This window comes from Rhineura floridana, chromosome 12 (genome assembly GCF_030035675.1).
Source record: "Rhineura floridana isolate rRhiFlo1 chromosome 12, rRhiFlo1.hap2, whole genome shotgun sequence".
NCBI lineage: Eukaryota > Metazoa > Chordata > Lepidosauria > Squamata > Rhineuridae > Rhineura > Rhineura floridana.
In genome coordinates this window covers 6,178,929-6,198,672 of record NC_084491.1, presented here as the reverse complement: position 1 = coordinate 6,198,672, position 19,744 = coordinate 6,178,929, and the positions used below count along the sequence as shown (strand labels likewise).

The 19,744-nt window shown below is 50.6% G+C and overlaps 1 protein-coding gene across 3 annotated transcripts; it reads left to right on the top strand.

Moving 5' to 3' along the window:
* The first annotated feature begins 210 nt into the window (after window positions 1-210).
* On the top strand, window positions 211-18,305 carry LOC133368524 (fumarylacetoacetate hydrolase domain-containing protein 2). 3 transcript variants are annotated; one of them, XM_061592830.1, is made up of 9 exons: window positions 212-466; window positions 2,321-2,411; window positions 5,045-5,337; window positions 6,614-6,830; window positions 9,020-9,079; window positions 10,431-10,593; window positions 12,076-12,184; window positions 14,838-14,925; window positions 17,837-18,305. In XM_061592830.1, the coding sequence occupies exons 3-9, from the start codon at window positions 5,051-5,053 to the stop codon at window positions 17,897-17,899; spliced, it is 987 nt and encodes a 328-aa protein (XP_061448814.1). In that variant the 5' UTR covers window positions 212-466; window positions 2,321-2,411; window positions 5,045-5,050; the 3' UTR covers window positions 17,900-18,305. The 3 variants fall into 3 exon arrangements, with proteins under 3 accessions (XP_061448816.1, XP_061448814.1, XP_061448815.1); XM_061592831.1 differs by having other exon boundaries at window positions 212-486; XM_061592832.1 differs by lacking the exon at window positions 2,321-2,411 and having other exon boundaries at window positions 211-466.
* Window positions 18,306-19,744: the final 1,439 nt, after the last annotated feature.

The following is a 19,744-nucleotide window of genomic DNA, read 5'->3' as shown; positions in this document are numbered from 1 at the left end:
GCAATATGAAGACTCGCTAGCGAACAATCACAGCAGCTATTTAAAATCTCGATTTTCTCCAGTGGGCAGGTCTTACTATGAGCTGTTTGAAATGGCTTCTCCATGTGAAACTAGGACAATGAGCTCGGGTCTCTCCAATTTTTCTTATCTCTGCGTCCAGTGAGAGGCGTAGAGGAAGCCTCACCCCCGCCTCTGATTGGACAGCAGCGCTCTCTGCCGCGGGGCTCCCTGGGAGCTGTAGTTCGCGCGCCTTGCAAAGAGTGATGCGCCGCTAAGTTTGCAGGGAGCGAAGGGCAGGAGCCGCCCGCAGCAGCTGTTGGGCAGGCAGCGCCGCTGGGGAGCCGCCCGCCGCCTTTTCCTCCTTCCAGCGCCCGCCCGGAGAGAGCCGTGCAGCAGCAGCTTGCACTGGATCCTCTTCCCCGCAGCCTGCAAGGCTGAGATCCGTGCCTAGGGCTGCTGCCGCCAGGTCTGAGCGGAAGTTTCGAGGTTGCAGCCTCTCCTTCTTGGGGTCTCAGGGCGAGGGGTTCGTAGCCAGGGGGCAGCCTCCACGGGGAAGAGAGAGCCCTGCCAGCTCCATCAAGCGCCACTCCGAGGCCTTAGCCGTAGGAACATGCTTTAGACTGGGCATTGCCCTGCCTGCTGGGACTCGCATAAGAAAGGCCCCTCCAGTTGGATCAGGCCAAAGGGGCCCCAGCACGCTGGTCTCACGGTGGCCCGCCAGAAGCGTCAGTGGGAAGCCCGCAAGCAGGGCTCGAGCACGGCGGCGGCAGCAGCACCATCTCCCCACTTGGGCATCTCAGCAACTGGTATTTAGAAGCACAGGATTGTGTCCCACTGAGGTCTGCTCAGAGGAGACCCACTGAAAGTAACTGACCTAAGTTCGTCATGTCCATTAACTCCAGTGCGCCTACTCTGAGGTGCGCTAGCATTGGCTACAACCCATACCACCTCCAACAGTGGAGGTAGGGCATAGCCATTGTGGCTAGTAGCCACTGAAAGCCATGGATTTGCCTAACCCCCTTTGAATACCATTCAAGTAGGTGGCCATCACTGCCTCTTGTGGGGGTGAATTCCAGTTTAACCACGTGCGATGTGCTGGGAATCACAAGTGGGTGGAGCGCTGTGGGGCTCCAGTCCTGCTTGTGGGCTTCCCCCTGAGACATCTGATTAGCCGCTGTGAGAACAGGATGCTGGACCACATGGGCCCCCAGGCTCCTCTTACTTTCTTTAAGTTAGTGGCCAGCAGCAGCTCTGTAGGGTTCCAGGCGGAGGTTAGTCTTTTGCAGCCCTTCCTGAATATGGCAGAGGTTGAACCTGGGACCCAGAAGTTCTCTTCAGCTGAGTTGTGGCCTCTCCCCAAGGTCAGGCTGTGCCCTTGACTAGGGAGAATGCAGCAGGTACGGCCAAGGTTTTGCACCGCTTGCTTACTTCACAGCACATTGTGTTACCTTGTATCCAGAGAATCTATGATAACACAGATCTTGTTGGGGTTTCGGGAACAATGGCACCTTTCAAGATTTGCCTGCTTCCTTTTTGCTGCTGGAAACAGGGCTGGCGCCAGAGGGTGGCCAGGTTGTGCCCTGGCCGAATGCCCCTGCAGTCCAGAGAGGCCCTTAAGGGCCCCTCCTTAGGGTGGGAGGGTAGCGCTCTTGTTCTGCTGTCTGCGGCAGTGGCAGCTCCTGACCCTGCCGCAGAGTGAGGAGAGGGAGCTCCCAGGTACCTCCCCCATATAGACAGTGCAGGCTTCAATAAGCCCTCACACATACCCCGCCTACCTCTTCATTGTTGTGAATGTGGTGTGCACTGTGCACGCATGTCTGCCATCAACTGAGAAAGGGGATGGCTGGCCTAGGCGATGGTTTGCACAAACAATAAACGAGATGGCCAAAAGTGCTCACCGGCTGCAGGTAGTGGAATTGCTGATGCCCTTGCCACCATCTTGGTTGATGGTAGGCATGCAAGCAAAGCGTGCACGGCATTCACAGCGATGGGAGAGGTAAGTGAGGGCTGCAGGCCCAGGCTAGAAGGTTTAATGAGTGAATCCCTGGGGTGAGGCAGAGATTCTGCACTTACAGTCCTTCTTTGCTTTTCTGCTGTCCTTTTGGTTCCCCACCCAAAGGTTACTCTGTAGGGCACCTTCCTGATGCAGGACGGGGCCCATCGGATCTCTGCAGAGCCCCTGCTGCTTTTGCTGTTGCCTCTGCTCACTGGCACGCCCACCTTCTTCTTTCTCTGCACTTTGTCTTGCCACCCTCCCTCCCCAGGGTCTTGCACATCGTTTCCAGCCATTGGTCTCCCAGCAAAATCTTTCTCTTCCCAGGCTTCTCTTCACACCCAGGCGCCTTTCCAGCCTTCCCTGCCTCTCAGCTGGACGTGTGAACTGCCACTGTTGAAAAGGATTTGTATCCAAGGTAAAAAAATAAAGCAAGTTGAAAGATATTTTTAATAAGAATATTTAGCATTTCGAATGCTCCCAAGTGCTTCCCATCCGTTCTCAGAGTGATAACTTTATCTCACAATGGAGATCAGCTTTCTCTAAATGGATTCCCCTCCTGATGCTTTGCACTACAGTTCCCATCAGCCTCAGCGTCATATGGCCCTGCTTGGCTGGGGCTGCTGGGAGTTGTAGTCCAACACATCTGGAAGCACCAGGTAGGGCAGGGCTGGGGAACCTCAGGCATGGGAGCTATATACGGCTCTCCAAGCCTCTGGGATTCTTCCCAGGCCTCCCCTCCCGCACCCCAGGGCGCAGCCCTCAATGCCCCTGCTCTGTGCCATCCTCCAGTGCCTTTTCTGGCTGGAATGTGTCCTCGAACTGTGATCATGCCTCTTGCTGGTCTGGATGGAGAGGTGAGGTGGGGTGGGGAGAGTGTAGAAGCCTCCAGCTCTTGCCGTACAAAGGTAAGTCACCCGTTTCTCCACCCACTTTTGTGCCTGCCCACCACTGGCATATGGCCCCTGGAAGACTCTGTTGTAGTGTATATTTGTTAAGCAGAGAGTAACAGCTGTTAGAAATGTGAGTGTGCCAGCGTGTGTGTGCGTTTACCTAAGAAAGCAGGCTTTTACCCTGCATTAGGATCATTGAGACTTAAGACTTAGTAAAATAAGAAAAGCTACTTTATTTATAGAAATACATAGTAGATAGAAAGGCATACCTAGTTCTAACTAACTAACTAAGTTGAAGGCGCAACGCCCAGGCTTCGGAGTTGCCCTCATGGCTACGAGAGAGAGAGCAGAGACAAAGGTGTCTCCTCTCTCTGGGACAGTCGAAGAAGAGAAGATGGGAAAGGGCGGAAGGAGGAGGGGCAGATAACCTTTCCTTAAGACGGATCAGTCTAGTGATGGAAGGAAGTCAATCAGAGCATCACAGGTATAGGTAATCAAGCCTATCCATCTGGAGGACTCTAACTGTATCTCCCTTGTGGAACATAAACAAAAGAACAAAACAGGAGTTGCTCTTGCCCCACTTCCAACAGACTCCGCATGAGGGAATGCCCTGAAAAGGTTCCCCACCCCTGAGAAAGGGGATGGCTGGCCTAGGCGATGGTTTGCACAAAGAACAAATGAGATGGCCAAAAGTGTTCACCGGCTGCAGGTGGTGGAATTGCATGATTTCACGCTTGTCCTATTAAAGCTGCAAAAGCAAAGTCTATGCATGGCTTTCCCCCCTTTCTTTCTGGATGTGCTGAGAGAGACAGGGCCATGGAGAAAAAAAAGGAAGCATTAGCATGCTCAAGGGAGCCCTGGGGTTTGCAGAAGTACAAAACATCTTTTAAAAGAGAAAATGGGGGGGGACAGGGTAACCTTCCCAAAAGAAAACCAACCCAACCCAATGAGGACTGAGCAGGCTCTGCAGCCGTGGAGTGTTGAGTTGGACGAGTAAAAGAGCCAGGGTGGTGTTGTGATATGGGTTGTTGGACCCGGGAGACCAGAGTTCGAATCCCCACTGAGCCATGAAGCTCACTGCACTGGGTGACCTTGGGTCAGTCGCTGCCTCTCAGCCTAACCTACCTCAGAGGGTTGTTGTGGGGATTAAATGAGGAGGGGGAGAACCATGTATGTCACCTTGGCCACCATGGAGGAAAGGTGGGATATAAATGCAAATAATAATAATGAACAGAAAATGGGTTGGGAATGGAATGCCCTGCTTGAGCTCCTTACGGCTTTTAGCATTCCGGGAAAAGGTGTGGCTGTCTGTCAGGAGACCCGCCAGTGAGGATACGCAGCAACGTTTTGTTGCAGGTCATTGTAGTCTGATCAGAACTTCTGAGGCAGAGAACGCCAGGCAGGAGAAATGTGGCCGCCTTTGTGTCAGCAAAAAGGAAGCGATGATTTTAGGAGAGGCACAAAGTGCAGAATGGATGGGAGCCAAACTGGGTGGCCTTGTTGCCCCCTCCTACAGGCAGAGAAACTGTTGAAAGGTGCAGAAGTGGATATCTGTGAATGGGGAAGGTTTTTTTAAAAAACTGAAATGCATGCCACTCTTCCTTTTCTCCTTCCGCATTCCTCCTCTTCTCTCCCAAGCACAATGATGCTCTGGACTCAACAGATGTTTCACAGCCTCTGATGTGGTGCTGTTCCTCTTGAGCAGCTTCCCCCCCCCCAAAGGCAGGGCGGGGCACTGCAGTCTTCCCTCTCCTTAGGAAGCAACTTGGCTCCCTGGTGCAGCCATTCCCAACTAACTGTCGAGGCTTCAGCTGCTCGGTGCGCCCTTCAGGCACGAACAATCTGCCGGCTGGCACTGCTTACAGAGAGCCCTGGCAATTGGCTGGTAGTTGGGGCTGCAAAAGGCCTTGCAGGCACTGCGAATCAGCTGGTCCATGGTGCTTGCAAGCCCCTTTTTTGGCCCGCCCATGATTTGGGCATGGCTTGGGCCAAAATGACCTGCCAGGCCAAATGGGGAGGGCTGGCGAGCCTAAGTAGGCCTGTGGGCCAGAGGCTCCCGACTTGGGGCTTGGAGGGCCCGATGCTGTTCCTCCATCAACCATCCCCACCTTGCATTGTTGGCCACTCTCTCTGACCTGCTTTCTCTCTGTCTCTGCAGGCTTGGATGCTGCCCCTCCTGCGAGGAGCCTTCCTGGTGGGTCTCAGGCTGAGCCAGGTGCAGCTGGGGAGCCACAGCTGGAGAAAACTAGAATCCAGGGGGGCTTCCCACCTGAGTGGGGCCATGAGGCTGGTCCAGTTCCACCCCAAGGAGTTGGTGGCGGAGCCCCGGATTGGGCTGGAGAAGGAAGATGGAGGCGACGTGATAGACCTGAACACTTTCGATCCCTCTCTGCCCACGACCATGCGGGCCTTCCTTGAGGGAGGCGATGCGGCCTTAGCAGTCGCTAAAAGGTACGTGAGGGTCTATGGCGCTGCGGCAGGTTGGCGGCTGGCTGGCGCAGAAGAGAGGCAGGGCACAGGGGGGAAGGGGAGAGGACCAAGGTCTGGGTTTCAGGGCCACCAGAATTTTGGGGGACATTCAGGATGAGTGGAAGGGTGGGGGAGGATGTTTCTGTGAAGAGTTAAGTAGTGGCGGCTGGCAGCTCCATGTCAGTGTGGCAGTGGAATCTGCTCCGGGTTTTAGTCTGAACGTTCAAAGAGCTTTAATTCTCGAAAGTTTGGACTAACACCCGGAGCAGATTCCACTGCCCCACTGACATGGAGCCACCAGACAAGCAGTGCTGTAGCCTTAACACCAGGGATGGGAAGCCTCAAACCCAGGAGCCAAATGAGGCTTCTCTCTCTGGCCCTTGGGACTCTCCCCAGGCACACCCCTCTCTGGGCCTCACTTCACACCCTCCTGGAGTGTTTTTGCTTGGCTGGCCTGCCTGCCTGCCTGGATGGAGGAGGGATGCTCAAGTAAGTGCATGTAGACACTTGCCTGTTGGACAAAGGTGACAATTATATTCGTTGTTCCACCCACTGTTGCCTTGGGCCCTGCCCCCTACTGGCATGTGGCCCCTGGAAGGTTGCCCAGATGGGCTGACCATGTTTCCTTGCCCTTGCTTGGTGCCCTTGGAGCCCCTGAACTCTACGCAGTAGCTCCAGCTCCACCCTCTCTTCCTCTAGATCCTCCTCCAAAATGCACCTGTTCCAAGAAGCGTTTGGCTCAACCACATGCTCATGGGCGTACGCACCTGCTGAAACTGAGCGTGAGCATACTGAACCTCCCTTAGTCACGGTCTTCTCGCTAGCCTCTCCCCGCAAAGCGGAGACTGTGTTCGTGCGTGCACTGATCCAGGGGAGCTGGCAGAGAAGTGACCATCGCCTCTGCTCAAAAATCCAAATGTGCCCACAGACCTAAAGAGGCTGGCAAACCCTCTAACAGAGGGTTACAGCTGGGGGGGGCTGTGGAGGAATAGCCAGTGGGCTGCCACCCAGCATCTGCCGCCTGAGATAGCCGACTCGCTCTGCCTAATAGCAGGGCCGGCCTGTTTCAGTGAAAAAGGTTTGCCAGACTTTTGAAGCAATGCAAGACATTTCAAAACCTGCTTGCCGGCAGCAAAAGGGGGATGAGCAGCCCACGCCCCGCGAGCAACAGCGATCTCTCTCTTTCTCTGTCTGATGCCGTGCATGATGCTGCCTCAGGTCCCTTCTGAGGATGTCTGTGCCCCCGTTCTGTCCACAGAGCACAGGAGTCTGGCCAACATGTCCTGCCCCGATCCAAAGTGACCCTGTTGGCTCCCATCACAAACCCAGATAAGGTGATCTGCGTTGGGATGAACTATGTGGATCATTGCCTGGAGCAGAATGTGAAGATCCCCACAGAGCCGATCATCTTCAGCAAGTTCTCCAGCTCCATCGTGGGCCCCTACGATGACATCGTCCACCCAGCAGAGAGCAATGTCAGTATGGCTGCCTTTCCAGGCTCCTCCTCCTGCTGGTTGGGGATCAATGCTCTAAGAAGCAGGAAGTGACCTGCAAGCCAGTGCCGTTTGGGCCACATTCCGTTGGGCGCCATCCAGAGGTAACCAACCTTTGGTCCTCCAGATATTTTGGATTCCTAGCATCTGTAACCATTGGCCATACTGTCTGGGGCTGATGGGAGTTGGGGTCCAAGAACATCTGGAGGGCCACAGGTTGGCTACCCAGCTTAGTCAGTGGCCAAGGGATGACGGGAGCTGTAGCCCAACAACCCCTGGGGAGCCAAGGCTGAAGGACGCTGCCTTTATCCTTCCTTCCATAGCCTAGACTTCTGATGGGCTTAAGTCTGGCAGAGAAGCCGCAGTAGGCTGCTAGAGGAGGGACCGAACAGTCTGAGTCTGCTTCTGTGCTGGGCGGGGAGGAGGGGACGCCTCTTGCGACGCAGCCAGCCCAGAAGCCAAACTGCCAGAGGAGGGAGGGAGAGCCCTGCTCTACCTCTGGCTGTTCCTTTGGCTGAAAGCTTGCTCAGAGGAAAAGAGGAGGCGGTAACACCGAGGAGGAGAGGCTGTGGACCAAATAGGGGTGCACTGTAGGCCAGCACTGGCCCATGGGCTTATGGATCCCCATCCCCATGCTGAAGGCTTAGGCCAGGCACCGGCGGGCTCCTAGTTCATATGGAGCAAGCCAGACAGGCAGAAGTTGGGATGACTCCCTCCTCTTGGCTTCTGGACACCCAAAGTGCTCTCGCTCTGTGCGCATGTACACACGCTCAGATGCACTGCATGCCCAAAAAGCAACCATGGAATTTCTACTTGTACTAAAAATGATAATGATAAGTTTCTAGTCCATAAGATGGCGGAGAAAAGCTTGGGAGAGCATGGGTGGTGTTTAGTGAAATCTCAGCCACCAGGAATGACTGCACAAAATTTCCAGTAGTCACAGCGTTTTGGTGCTCTGGAAAATATGTCTGTCTGTGCAAGGAACCCATCTCCTTCCACCCCTGGCTTCTTAATATTTATTTGAATAACGTGGACCCATGGAAACAAACCGCGCAGAATAATCCAGCCTGTTGCAATTTGCTTACTCTACAAAACTTACTCCGGAGGCAGATTAGAATTTGGAGGGTTTTCACTGTTTGCAGTGCAGAAAATGCAGAGACCTGCATATGCAGAACCAAATGTGGACCCCTCTGTTGAGATTCCTACCATTTATTATGCCAGCACATTTCCATGGTTGCCTTAAAAATGCAGATAGTGTTGACCAGCAGTGGTCTTGGCTGTCTGTAAGGATGTTCCTTCCCCTGATTCAAAGGTAGCATCTGTTCGTTTTATTTTTCAGCAAGTTCTCTGGTCTGGTGAACATAAGAAGGCACCTGCTGCATCAGGCCAAAGGCATGTCTAGTCCAGCACTCTTTTCTCACAGGGGCCAACCAGACAGGGCTGTGGAGTCGGTGCATTAAAGCTTTGACTCCGACTCCTCTATTTTTCTACTGTCCGACTCCTTCATAAATGGCAAATGTATATTAATTTATTAATATTAATATTATTAATTTTATTTTGAAGTCGGAGTCGGTACATTTCTACCGACTCCGACTCCACCCAAAATTGCTTCCGACTCCACAGGCCTGCAACCAGATGCCCCAATGGGAAGCCGGCCAGCAGGATTTGAGCACACCACCACTCTCCCCACTTGCGATTCCCAGCAATTGAGAGAAGAGCCATGGATGCTCTCCAGAAGGCAGCATGAGACACTTGGGGAAGGGCTGTAGCTCCGTGGTAGAACATCTGCTTTGCATGCAGAAGGTCCCAGGTTCAATCCTGGGAGGGCTGGAAAAAGACTCCCTGGAGAACCTCTGCTAGTCGAGTGTCACCGACACAGCTAAATGGACCAGTGGTCTGATTGGTGACATTGCACAGCTGCCTATGTTTCCATCTGTTTTGCTAGCAGAAGATCCCAGGTATCTCCAGGCCATTAGGGCTGGAGATGCCCTCTGCCTGAAACCCTGGACTGCCACTGCCAGTCAGAGTAGGCAGCACTGAGCTAGAGAGGCCAGTGGTCTGATTTGGTCTAAGGCAGATTCCAGTGTCCCCATCTCGAGGGCCTTGCTAGTCCAGTGATGGTCTGTCAGGCGCCAAGACTGAAGTTCGGCCTTGCTTGTTCCCTCTTCTAGGAAGTGGACTGGGAAGTGGAGTTGGCCTTCATCATTGGAAAGAAAGGAAAACGCATCCAGGTAACCCCAAAGTCAGTGGTGGGCTGCTGGGAACTGCCTTTGCATCTCGTTGATGTCTGCAGGGTTGTTTTGATCTTGTCACTCGCCTTTTCCCAGGTATGTAGAATAGGGAGCGGCAAGATTTAACAGTGCAGGCCTACACATCTCCTCGGAATCAAGTTCCACGGAGTTCAGTGGGGTGGACTCCCAAGTAAGTTGGCATAGGATTGCAGCCCAAACTGGCAAAATGCTGTGGTGATGTTGCTTAGTACTGTCCTTGCCCTGGATGCTTTGCAGAGTTCCATAAATTTTTTAAAAAGACAGGTCCCTGCCTGTGAAGAGCATGCAATCTAAAGGAAGTTGGGGTGGGAAACAATTGAATCAAAGAGCAGAGAGGGGGAAAAAACGCAATATGATTGAGGAAAGCAGTGGCGGATGTGTACTGAGGTGTCTCTTTTGGGCAGCCGTCGCCAAGCTGATGCTCTCCAGATGTTTTTGACTGCAACTCCTGGTGGGAATTGCAGTCCAAAACATCTGGAGGGCACCGGCTTGGCAAAGGCTGCTCCTGGGGATGTGGACTGGAGTGTCATGTGAAGAAGATGGTTTTGAGGAGTGATTTGAAGGCATCTCCTGTCAGCTCAAACAGACAGCCCTTCCCCCTGCAAGGGAAGAGTTGGGCATCTCTCCCTGCGCAGCTGTGGAGCACCTCCCAAGACTGTTTTCCAAAGGCCTGAGTGTGCAATGCCCCCACCGCATCATGCTTGTCCTTAGGCAGGACTAGCATCGATCTTGCAGGCCAGAGTCAAAAAACTCAGTTCCCCATCTTTGAATTCCCTGTGAAGTTGGTTACGATAAGGGGCAGTGACTGGCCTGGTGAGGTGACTTGAGGGAAATGGTTTGACTTGGTGGGTCCCAAACATTTTCCACTGCAGGCCATTGAAAATTGCTGAGGATGTTGGCAGACCACTCTGTGATTTTTCTGCCTGTTGTAGCCAATTGCCATGTGCTAGTTGCTGTATGATTTAATTGTATTGTAATGCTTTTTATTTTTATATTGTATTTCATTGTGTTACAATTCATGGAATTCAAGTTACAATAAAATAAAGTACAAGAAATAACGGGCCAAAAATAAATTAGAAAACAGAATGAACATTTAATGAAGACACACAGCAGATTGCCTGGATGAAGCTCGTAAATCACCAGTGGTCTGTGGTCCACAGTGTAGGAACCCCTGGTTGAACTGTTAGTTCCCGTGACAACACAGCAACTTGTAGTTTACAATAAAGTAATACAAGAAGTACCCATTAACCCTCCCTTGCGGAACCGCCAGTCTCACAGCAATGTTGTTAGGCCCTCCTCCTCTCTCCCCCAGGAGTCGGATGCCATGGACCATGTTGCCGGGTTTACCGTTGCTCACGATGTGAGTGCCAGAGACTGGCAGATGAAGAGGAATGGGAAGCAATGGCTTCTGGGGAAAACCTTTGACACCTTCTGCCCACTGGGACCAGCCCTCATCACCAAGGATTCTGTATCAGGTTTGGAAACTGCAAGTCCCCCTTTCTCTTGGCCTCCCAGTCAGCAGAGGCTCCCAGCTGCTCCTGAATAATTATTACGGAACCTAGCACCCTTTTGGCCAGCCTGTGGGTCACCTGAGGCTCACCAAGGCTCTCTGTCCAAGCCCTTAAGCCTGATGCCATCTCTGTTGCTCCTGCCTTCCAGGGCCCTCCCCAGCCCACCAGTCCTCGCAGCCATGATTCCTTGTCCCTACAGCTTATGATGTGTCCTAATGTGCAGTGATGCATCTTTTGGTTAGAGTGCTGTGGAATATCCTTACAATAGAAGCACAGATGATAAATCATCAAGGCTCATGTGTGCATCCTGCACCTGCACGGAGTCTGAATAAGTCCTCAGTTGAGCTGACATATATGCAGGGAAACCTTAAAACTGCTGACGTGGTACAGGGAACGCAGGTCAGAGATGGCATCACAGATTCATCAAATCAGCTGCTAGGGCAAACCTTTTTTTGGGGGGGGGGGTTTTCCAGACCTGCTGTTTCTTCAGCATTCATGCTCATACGAAAGCACAAAACTTGTGCAGAGGTTACACAACAATTGTTTACTGAGCCTTCATCCTGATAGGTTCACACCATTGCCAGCTAGTGGCTGTTATCTTGCACTTTCCCGTGCAATTTTCCATCACTTTTCTTATTGGACTTTTTGAAGTTGGAAAAGTGATGGATGATTGCAGTAGAAAGTGAGAGATAACAGCCAAACCTTGGGAGAATAAACGGTACATCGAGAAGTATCATCCGGCAGTTTAGTGGTCCTGTACCAAGTTGCTGATCTTTGCCTTCTTTTAAGGGCACATTTGCACATTGCCCCAATCCAGTAAGAAGGGTCTATGAGTATCTGCAACTTCCTGTGCCTGTTGCTGACAGTGTCCTTTTGGATGCACAGGTCATCTGTGATGACTGCCCTCCAGCTTTGTTAAGCTGGATGCATCTGTCTGATGTGAAGGGCATGTTGTCATGGGAATCCGCAACTGGACCCACTAGCAGTTAACATGGTTACAACTGGACAGCAGCCAGGGACTTCTAAGGTGCTTGCAGTAAGATCAGTGTGGTTAAGATGCCCATTATGTAAAATATTAAGTGTCCAGGGGACTGCAGGATTGCAAGGTTCGTTCTTGATTTTAAGCGCAGAATATCTTGGTACGGGCAAAGCCAGAACAGCTTTATAGGAAAGTGGCTATAGCTTAGTGGTAGAGAATCTGCTTTGCCTACAGAAGGTCCCTGGTCCAATCCTCAGTGGTGTCTCTAGGTAGGGCTGGGAGAGACCTGTGTCTGAAAACCTGGAGAGCTGCTGCCAGTCAGTGCAAACAATCCTGAACTAGATGGACATCGGATAACCTACTGGGTGTCTAGAAGGAAATCTAAGAGGTGCAGGGCTCTCCTTTTCAAAAGTGTTGTATGTTCCCTTTTGTAAGCGATTTCACATTGCTCTCATTGCTACCTGCAGACCCTCACAATCTGGGGATCCGCTGCCGAGTGAATGGGGAGCTTGTCCAGAATGGCAGCACCAACCAGATGATCTTCAAAACGGAGGCGCTTGTCGCGTGGGTCTCCCAGTAAGTGCTCTCCCTCCCTCTGTCCATCTGCTCTTCATCTTTGTACAGATTTGTAGAAAGTTGTCCACGCTGCAGCATGGCTCCACAAGCCAACTGTGGCTAACCATTGTGTGCGCTGGCTGGCGGTCAAGTTCCTGGCCCAATTCAAGGTGGTCTCTTTGATGATTAAAGGGTGTTCCTCCCACTAGGCTATTGCCACTACCAGAGAAGGAGCCGAGTAAGTTTGCAAGTGGCTGGGGGTGGGGATTTGATGCCCTCCAAGGGAGTTTCCCCTGCCCATGATATGGGCAGATCCATTGTCGGAATACATTTACACAGGTTGCAGAATTCGGGGTGGGGGACGGGTTTTGGCGCAGAATTTAAATGGCTTGGGTGCAGATTGCTGGTATGTATGTATTTACCGTATGTATATATCCTGCTTTTCACCGCCAACAGGCCTCCAACGGTAGGAGAAAACTACAGGAGCAAATTAGATTTAAAACAGAAAACAGCAGTATAAGGTTGTGAGTGTGAGAGAGAGAGAGGGGAAGAGAGGATGATGATTATGCAAAACGTCCTCATCTCGGGTGCTGCTCCTCCTGGGCAACAGCTGGCCTTGGATTGGCCTCCTGGTTCATCTATTTTCCAGTCCAGCCACTATAAAGGGATTTAAAAGCAGCATTGTATGCAAGATGGGGCAGCCTAGTTCGGCAAATCAATATGTAAATGTACTGCCTTCAAGTCAATTCCGACTTATGGCAACCCTCTGAATACAGTTTTCATGAGGCTGAGCGGCAGTGACTGGCCCAAGGTCACCCAGTGAGCTTCATGGCTGTGTGGGGATTCGAACCCTGCAAATCAGTAACGCTCCTGAATTATCTAAAATGTCAGAGGGATGTCCTTGCTGTTAGCTGGGGAAGGCTGCCCGGCCCCCTGCCCTGCTTTGCCATGGCCTTTCCTCTTTGGTAGGAACCTCTCTTTCTCATAAACCCTGTCCTCGGGGGGGGGGTGCAGAACATACTGTGAAGCAGTATTTGTATGTTCGAGGGGGACAGCATTTTGGTAGCCAAGTGCTGCCTCTTGAAAAAGGCCATAGCTCAGTGCTAGAGCATTTGGTTTGCATGATGGCCTCGCTTTCAATCCATCTGAAACCTTGAAGAGCAGCTGACAGTAAGGCCCCATTCACACCAGACATTTATTCCACTAGAGACAGTCATGGATTCCCCAAAGGAATCCTGGGAAGTGTAGTGTGTGAAGGGTGCTGAAAGCTGTTAGAAGACTCGTGTTCCCCTCACAGAGCTACTATTCTGAGTTTTTTGGGGAGAGGAAATGACTGTTAAACCATTCTGACAAACTGTAGCTCTGTGAGGGGAACAGGGGGTCTCCTAACAACTCTCAGCACCCCTCACAAACCACACTTCCCAGGATTCTTTGGGGGAAGCCATGATTGAAGTGGAATAAAAGTAAATGTCTGGTGTGAACGTGGCCTAAGAGTAGACTGGAGTAGCCAACATGGTCCCCCTCAGACTGTTGTTGAGCTCCAACTTCTGTCTGCTCCAGCCATCATGGCCAGTGGTCAAGGATGATGGGTAGTCCAACAACACCTGGAAGACCGTCTTATCCCTTATATACCCAGTCAATCACTGTGCTCTGCAGGTGAGGGCTTCCTGCAGATATCATCTTATCAGGAGGTCCGTTCCGCACAAAATAGGAAGCTGGTCTTTAGTGCTGTGAGGCTGACACTTTGGAATTCCCTCCCCTTAAATATTAGGCAGGCACCATGTCTGTTATCTTTTTGGCACCTACTGAAGACCTTCCTCTTTCAACAAGCCTTTTAAATAGAGTCCTTATCCCAGTCTACATCTGTGTTGGAATTGCTTTTTATTGTGTTTTTAGATATTTTTTTTAAGATTTTTTTTAGATGTTTGTTTTTAAGATGTTTTTAGTGTTTTATTGCTTGTTTGCCTCCTTAGTCTCCTCCTGGAAGGGCAGGATAGAAATTTAACAATAAATAAACTGCTTTATAAATAAATAAAAATTGGGTGTTAGAACAAATTAAACCAAAACTGTCACTAGAAGCTAAAATGATGAAACTGAGATTATTGTACTTTGGACACTTAATGAGAAGACATGATTCACTAGAAAAGACAATAATGCTGGGAAAAACAGAAGGGAGTAGAAAAAGAGGAAGGCCAAACAAGAGATGGATTGATTCCTTAAAGGAAGCCACAGCCCTGAACTTACAAGATCTGAACAGGGCGGTTCACGACAGATGCTCTTGGAGGTCACTGATTCATAGGGTCGCTATAAGTCATAATTGACTTGAAGGCACATAACAACAACAACAACAAAATAAACTAATACTAATACAGACCTGGAGAGCATTACATGGGCTTCCCCTGGTGTCGACAGTACTGGACAAGATGGAGGATCTCACTCGATATGAAGCAACTTCCTGTGTTACTCCTCATAGTCACTCCGCTTCACCTGGACGTGCATTGGCTGGGGACCCTTGTGGCTAGAAGAAGGAAAAGGGGGCATCATGCTGGAGGCTCCACCCTTGCCACTCACGAGGCCTTTCAATAAGGCCTGGTGCAATCAGTTTGAGGTTGCTTCAAAGTTACCCACTCTGGCAGCCCTTTCTCCAACTGCACTGGCCTGGTTTATTTTGCAGATTTGTCACCCTGTACCCAGGAGACGTCTTCCTCACGGGGACTCCACCGGGTGTCGGAGTTTTCCGGAAGCCCCCCATCTTTCTCAAGGTGAGCGCTGTTCCATTAAGCAGGCTCTGCTGCCATTTTCCCTCGTTTGAACCCTTTGACTGCAGCAACGGCAGGGCCACGAGTGTTTTCCTTTCTGTGGCGTTTTGGCATTTATAGCCCCCTGCGCTTCAATAATAATCTGCCTGGCTTGCAATCTGATGGCCTCTGGGAGGGTCCCCCAACAGACATAGGAAGGAGTGGAAGTCACCTTCTGAGGGCTGAGAGACATCAGACCTTGGACAGAGAGATCCGCCTGCCCATCCCCTGTGCATTGTTGGGGAGCAGTGTCTGCCACCTTGGGGGTATGTCGGGGGGGGGGGTTAGATCAGGTGTAGGCTTGGATCAAGTGCCTTCTGGTCCCTCAACACACCTCCACACAAGGAAGGAAACTAAATGGGGGAAGATTCTGGGCAGACTAAAGGAAGTCCTCCTTCACATAGCACGTAGAAAACTATCGGACTTAGTTACACTATGGGACAGGAGGCAGTGATGGCCACCAACTTGGATGGATTTGAAAGAGGATGAGACAAATTCATGGAGGATCAGGCTGTTCAGTGGCTTCAGGTGACAATAGCTTTGCTCTCCCTCCGCTGTCGGAGGCAGTATGCCTGGGGATGCCACTTTGCTGGGGACTGCAGGTGGGGAGATGCCGCTGTGCTCAGGGCCTGCTGGGAGCTTCCCAGAGGCATCTAGTTGGCCACTATGTGAACACGATGCTGGGCTAGATGGGCCACTGGCCTGATCCAGCTGCAGGGCTCTCCTTATGCAGCACACAAAGTGGATTTCCCCACTGCTATTCTCAGTAAGAGGGAAATCAATGCATTGGGGGGTGGGGGCATGCAGGAGCAACAGAAAAGGACTGAGGAATGCAGGGGACTCCTCTGCCTTCACTTCCTCTCTTCGGGTAAGAGCCCAGCAGAGCACTGGATGTGGCACTTTATCCATCTTTGCCCCCCCTTTTAGGATTGCAGCTTAAATAAAAGGCTGTTTTGGAGCAGGGAGGGGTTAGGGTATCAATAACAAGCATACATTATGGGAGCTGGGTGAGCCAAATGCTTTGCTTTGGTTTTTTGTAACATGAACTTTTCGTCACTCTTAATCTGCAAGTTCATGATACACAATGCTACTTTGATCTGTAAAAGTTTTGCCACATTTGGGGGCTGGGTGAGCCCTTTCACATTTCACCTTGGGCCTCCCACCAGCTTCCTCCCTTATTACTGCACTCCCCTTTACTGTCTTCAATCAGGGATAGTAGCCATAACAATTTCTTGGGGCTGTCACTGAAAATGGAAATGGGCTGCCTTCAAGTCAATCCTGCCTTATGGCTACCCTATGAATAGGGGTTTCATGGTAAGCAGTACTCAGAGGGGGTCTGAGGCTAGTCCTCTCCAGCTGGCTGGGCCTGTTGAGCTTGCCACAGCTGCACAAGCCAGCCCTTTCCTTGTCAGCAACTGCCAGCTGGGGGGCAACTGATCTCCTTGGGACTCTGCAGCTTGCCCACGACTGCACAGGTGGCAGGGCACGTAACCCCTGAGCCACTCACTTTGGGGGTGATCTTTAGCTGGCCCTTTACACCCAGGAGACACGAGCGGGGATTTGAACTCACAGACTCTGGACTCCCAGCCAGGCTGTCCTCCCCACTGTGCTAGACCAGCTGGAGCACACACAGACAGTAGATAAAATATGTGAGAGTTCTGGAATACCAAAATGGACCTAGGCAGGGCCTTAGCTCAGCCATGGACCAAGACATGTTTTGCCTACCAAAATTCCCAGATTTGATCCCTGGCTTCTCCAGGAAAGACATCTGCCCAAGTGCCTGGAGAGCTGCTGCCAGTCGGTGTCGACAAAACTGGGCTAGATAGGCCAATAGCATGACTGAGTAAAGCAGATTCCTCGTCCCCAGTGCTGACTGCAGGCTTCCTCCCTTCTGGCCTGTGCTAAATGGCAGCGGTTCTCTGCACCAGGGCTGGTTGCCTCTCCACAAGCAGCTTGTTGATTCCTTGTTATATTCTGATACAATATGTATATTCTGTATGTTTCTGTTTATATTTAATTTTAATGTTTTTAAGCTATTTGTCATGGCCTTTGGCTAGCACAATAAACATATTTGATTGATTGATTGAAGCAGCGGCAGTGAGCCATAACACAGATGACCTGTTGTGTCCCAGCATGCTCAGGTTAGGGCTGTTCTGAAGCTGGACAGTGTTAGGAAGCAGCCGGCCTCAGTGCCTGCTGGGCTTGGCAGTTCCCTGGCGGGCTATTCAGTCAATCCACAGTACCTCTCCTCTGTTAGCCTTGAAAAAGAACAGACAACAGAAAAGACTGCCCAGAAGGCAGAGAGGTTTGATCTCATGTGCTCTCTGCCCAGAAATGTGTGCAGGACAGCCTTTAGCATGTTTCCTCCGAAGGAAGCCTCACTGGCTGCAAAGGGGGCTTGTTCTCTAGAAAGTGTGCTCAGGAGTACAGCCTTAGCATCTCCCTTGAAATGAAAACACCTGGCAGGTTTTCCTGAAGCACCCTTAACAAGACAGTGTGCCCTCCATCCTAGAACGCCACATGAATGCTGCAGTAGCAGTGGCAGTGAGCAACACCATTCAGGGAGGACAGTCATCACTGTAGGTGCTTTTGTTTAATGTCTGTAGACCCACATAAACTAAAATGAAAATGCTGTTTTTTAGAAGAAAATGTATTCATACCCAAAGGCTTTGCTTTTTTGTAACATGAACTTTTTGTCACTCTTAATCTGCAAGTTCATGATACACTGAATGCTACTTTGATCTGTAAAAGTTTTGCCACATTTGGGGAACGCAAACTTTGGAGGGGGGGGGTTGCAGAAGCTTGAAGCCTGCTGCTGTCTCCTGTGTTTGTGCCAAGTATAACAGGGAGCTGCTGTGATTCTCTTGTTCCACAGCGGGGAGATGAAGTGCAGTGTGAGATCGATGAGTTGGGAACCATCCGAAACAAGGTGGCCTGACGATGTCCCGCTGCATCCCTTCAGCAGGTAGTCAGCTCATCTGGCCCTGCACAGCTGAAGTTGCACTGCTTGAGAACTGATTCCAATCACAAGCACAGATTAAGGAAATTCTGGAATGAAGCGCTTTGGGATTACTCTTCTCAGGAGTCAAAAGAACAGAGAGCCCGAGAAACCTTGCTTCAGTAGCTAGCTCCAGTTCCCAACAGTATCTCAATGAAGAGGAGTGAAGAAAGAGGGCTTGAGTGAATTTTACGGGTGTGCATTAAGACTTGCCCTTTCCTCTGCCAAAGGAAGATCATCTATCATCTCTGGTTATACACATGCTACAAAGGGTGAGTGTGTGTTTTCCCCCTTAGTCCTACTCCACTCTCCAGATTGTTGTCAGAATAAAGCAGCTATTATTGAACTCATCGAGAGTTTGGATTAACTAGTCATGCGACTTTGCTTTAAGAACAGCAACAACACAGAATTTTTGAATCACGAGCCGCCGGTCGGGGTTCCTCAGAAAGGGCTTGGAGGTGCTTGACCAACAGCTTGGGCAAGGAAGGGTGCCTTTAAAAGTTGTGTAGATACAGCTTTTCGTCGCATAGCATGGTACTGGTGGAGGAAGTTGCAGCTTCTGTAATTCTCTCTACAGATTCAGCAACAATGTAGAATCTCTGCCTGAAGAAAGTCATTAAGGCAAAAAAAAAAAAAGATTCCCGGCTACCAGGGTGGAGAAATGGAGGGGAGGGGGAGGCGGCCTGAAGAGGGCTTGCTATATAGTCCACAGAATGTGTAAAGTTTGGCAAATCTTGGAATACTGACAATTTCAGATTGATTTGGAATATATAGCATAGAATCATAGAATAGTAGAGTTGGAAGGGGCCTATAAGGCCATCAAGTCCAACCCCGTGCTCAATGCTGGAATCCAAATCAAAGCATTCCCAACAGATGGCTGTCCAGCTGCCTCTTGAATGTCTCCAGTGTTGGACAGCCCACCACCTCCCTACGTCATTGGTTCCATTGCCATACCGCTCTAACAGTTAGGAAGGCTTTCCTGATGTCCAGTCGAAATCTGGCTTCCTGCAACTTGAGCCCATTATTCCGTGTCCTGCACTCTGGGATGATCAAGAAGAGATCCTGGCCCTCCTCTATGTGACAACCTTTCAATAGATATTTCTTTACTTTTTTGGTCAACATTGACTAGCAGATGTCCAAAATCACATTTAAGTGACTAGCAACATGCACCGGTGGAGCGCTTGAGCTTTCACTCAAAGCAAGGCCGTCGCTCCGTGGTAGAGCAGCTGCTTTCCATGCAGAAGGTCCCAGGTTCAATCCCCAGCATCTCCAGGGAGGGCTGGGAGAGACTCCTGCCTGAAATCCTAGAGTGCCACTGCCTGCCAGTGTAGTCAGTATTGAGTGAGATGGACCAATGGTCTTACATGATACAAAGCAGCTTTCTATGTTACAAGGGGGAAAAGTGAGTCTCTGCTTAACATTTACTACCTTTTAAACAGCCTTGTGACATCTGCAAATAGAGACCACTAAAAATGCAGAGTTTCGAGATGTTACTTATCCCCAAACTGGCTCTTACATGAAACATCTGAGTACCATGACAAATGCCTTTTACTGACTATCCTACTAACTACCAAGGCTCTTTCGCCTTGGCTATGCAGACTGTGTTTTTTTTAAAAAAGAAGCTATATTACCACCACAAAGAAGCAGTATTTCAACCATACTTTCAACACTCAAACATTATTTTCCATTTTCTGGTTGTGGGAACAAAGTCTTGTTTGTGGGAATAAACATTTGTTTAACTATGCAAACTAAGGAGAAGTTCTAGAACGGCCTTTCCCAACCTGG

What these genes read in the sequence shown, in the direction of transcription:
- LOC133368524 (XM_061592832.1), top strand. Translation starts at nt 5,051, where the DNA reads ATGCTGCCCCTCCTGCGAGGAGCCTTCCTGGTGGGTCTCAGGCTGAGC. An exon ending in GCCTTAGCAGTCGCTAAAAG is followed by an intron (nt 5,338 to 6,613) that starts GTACGTGAGGGT and finishes TTCTGTCCACAG; the next exon opens with AGCACAGGAGTCTGGCCAAC. An exon ending in AGCCCCCCATCTTTCTCAAG is followed by an intron (nt 14,926 to 17,836) that starts GTGAGCGCTGTT and finishes CTTGTTCCACAG; the next exon opens with CGGGGAGATGAAGTGCAGTG.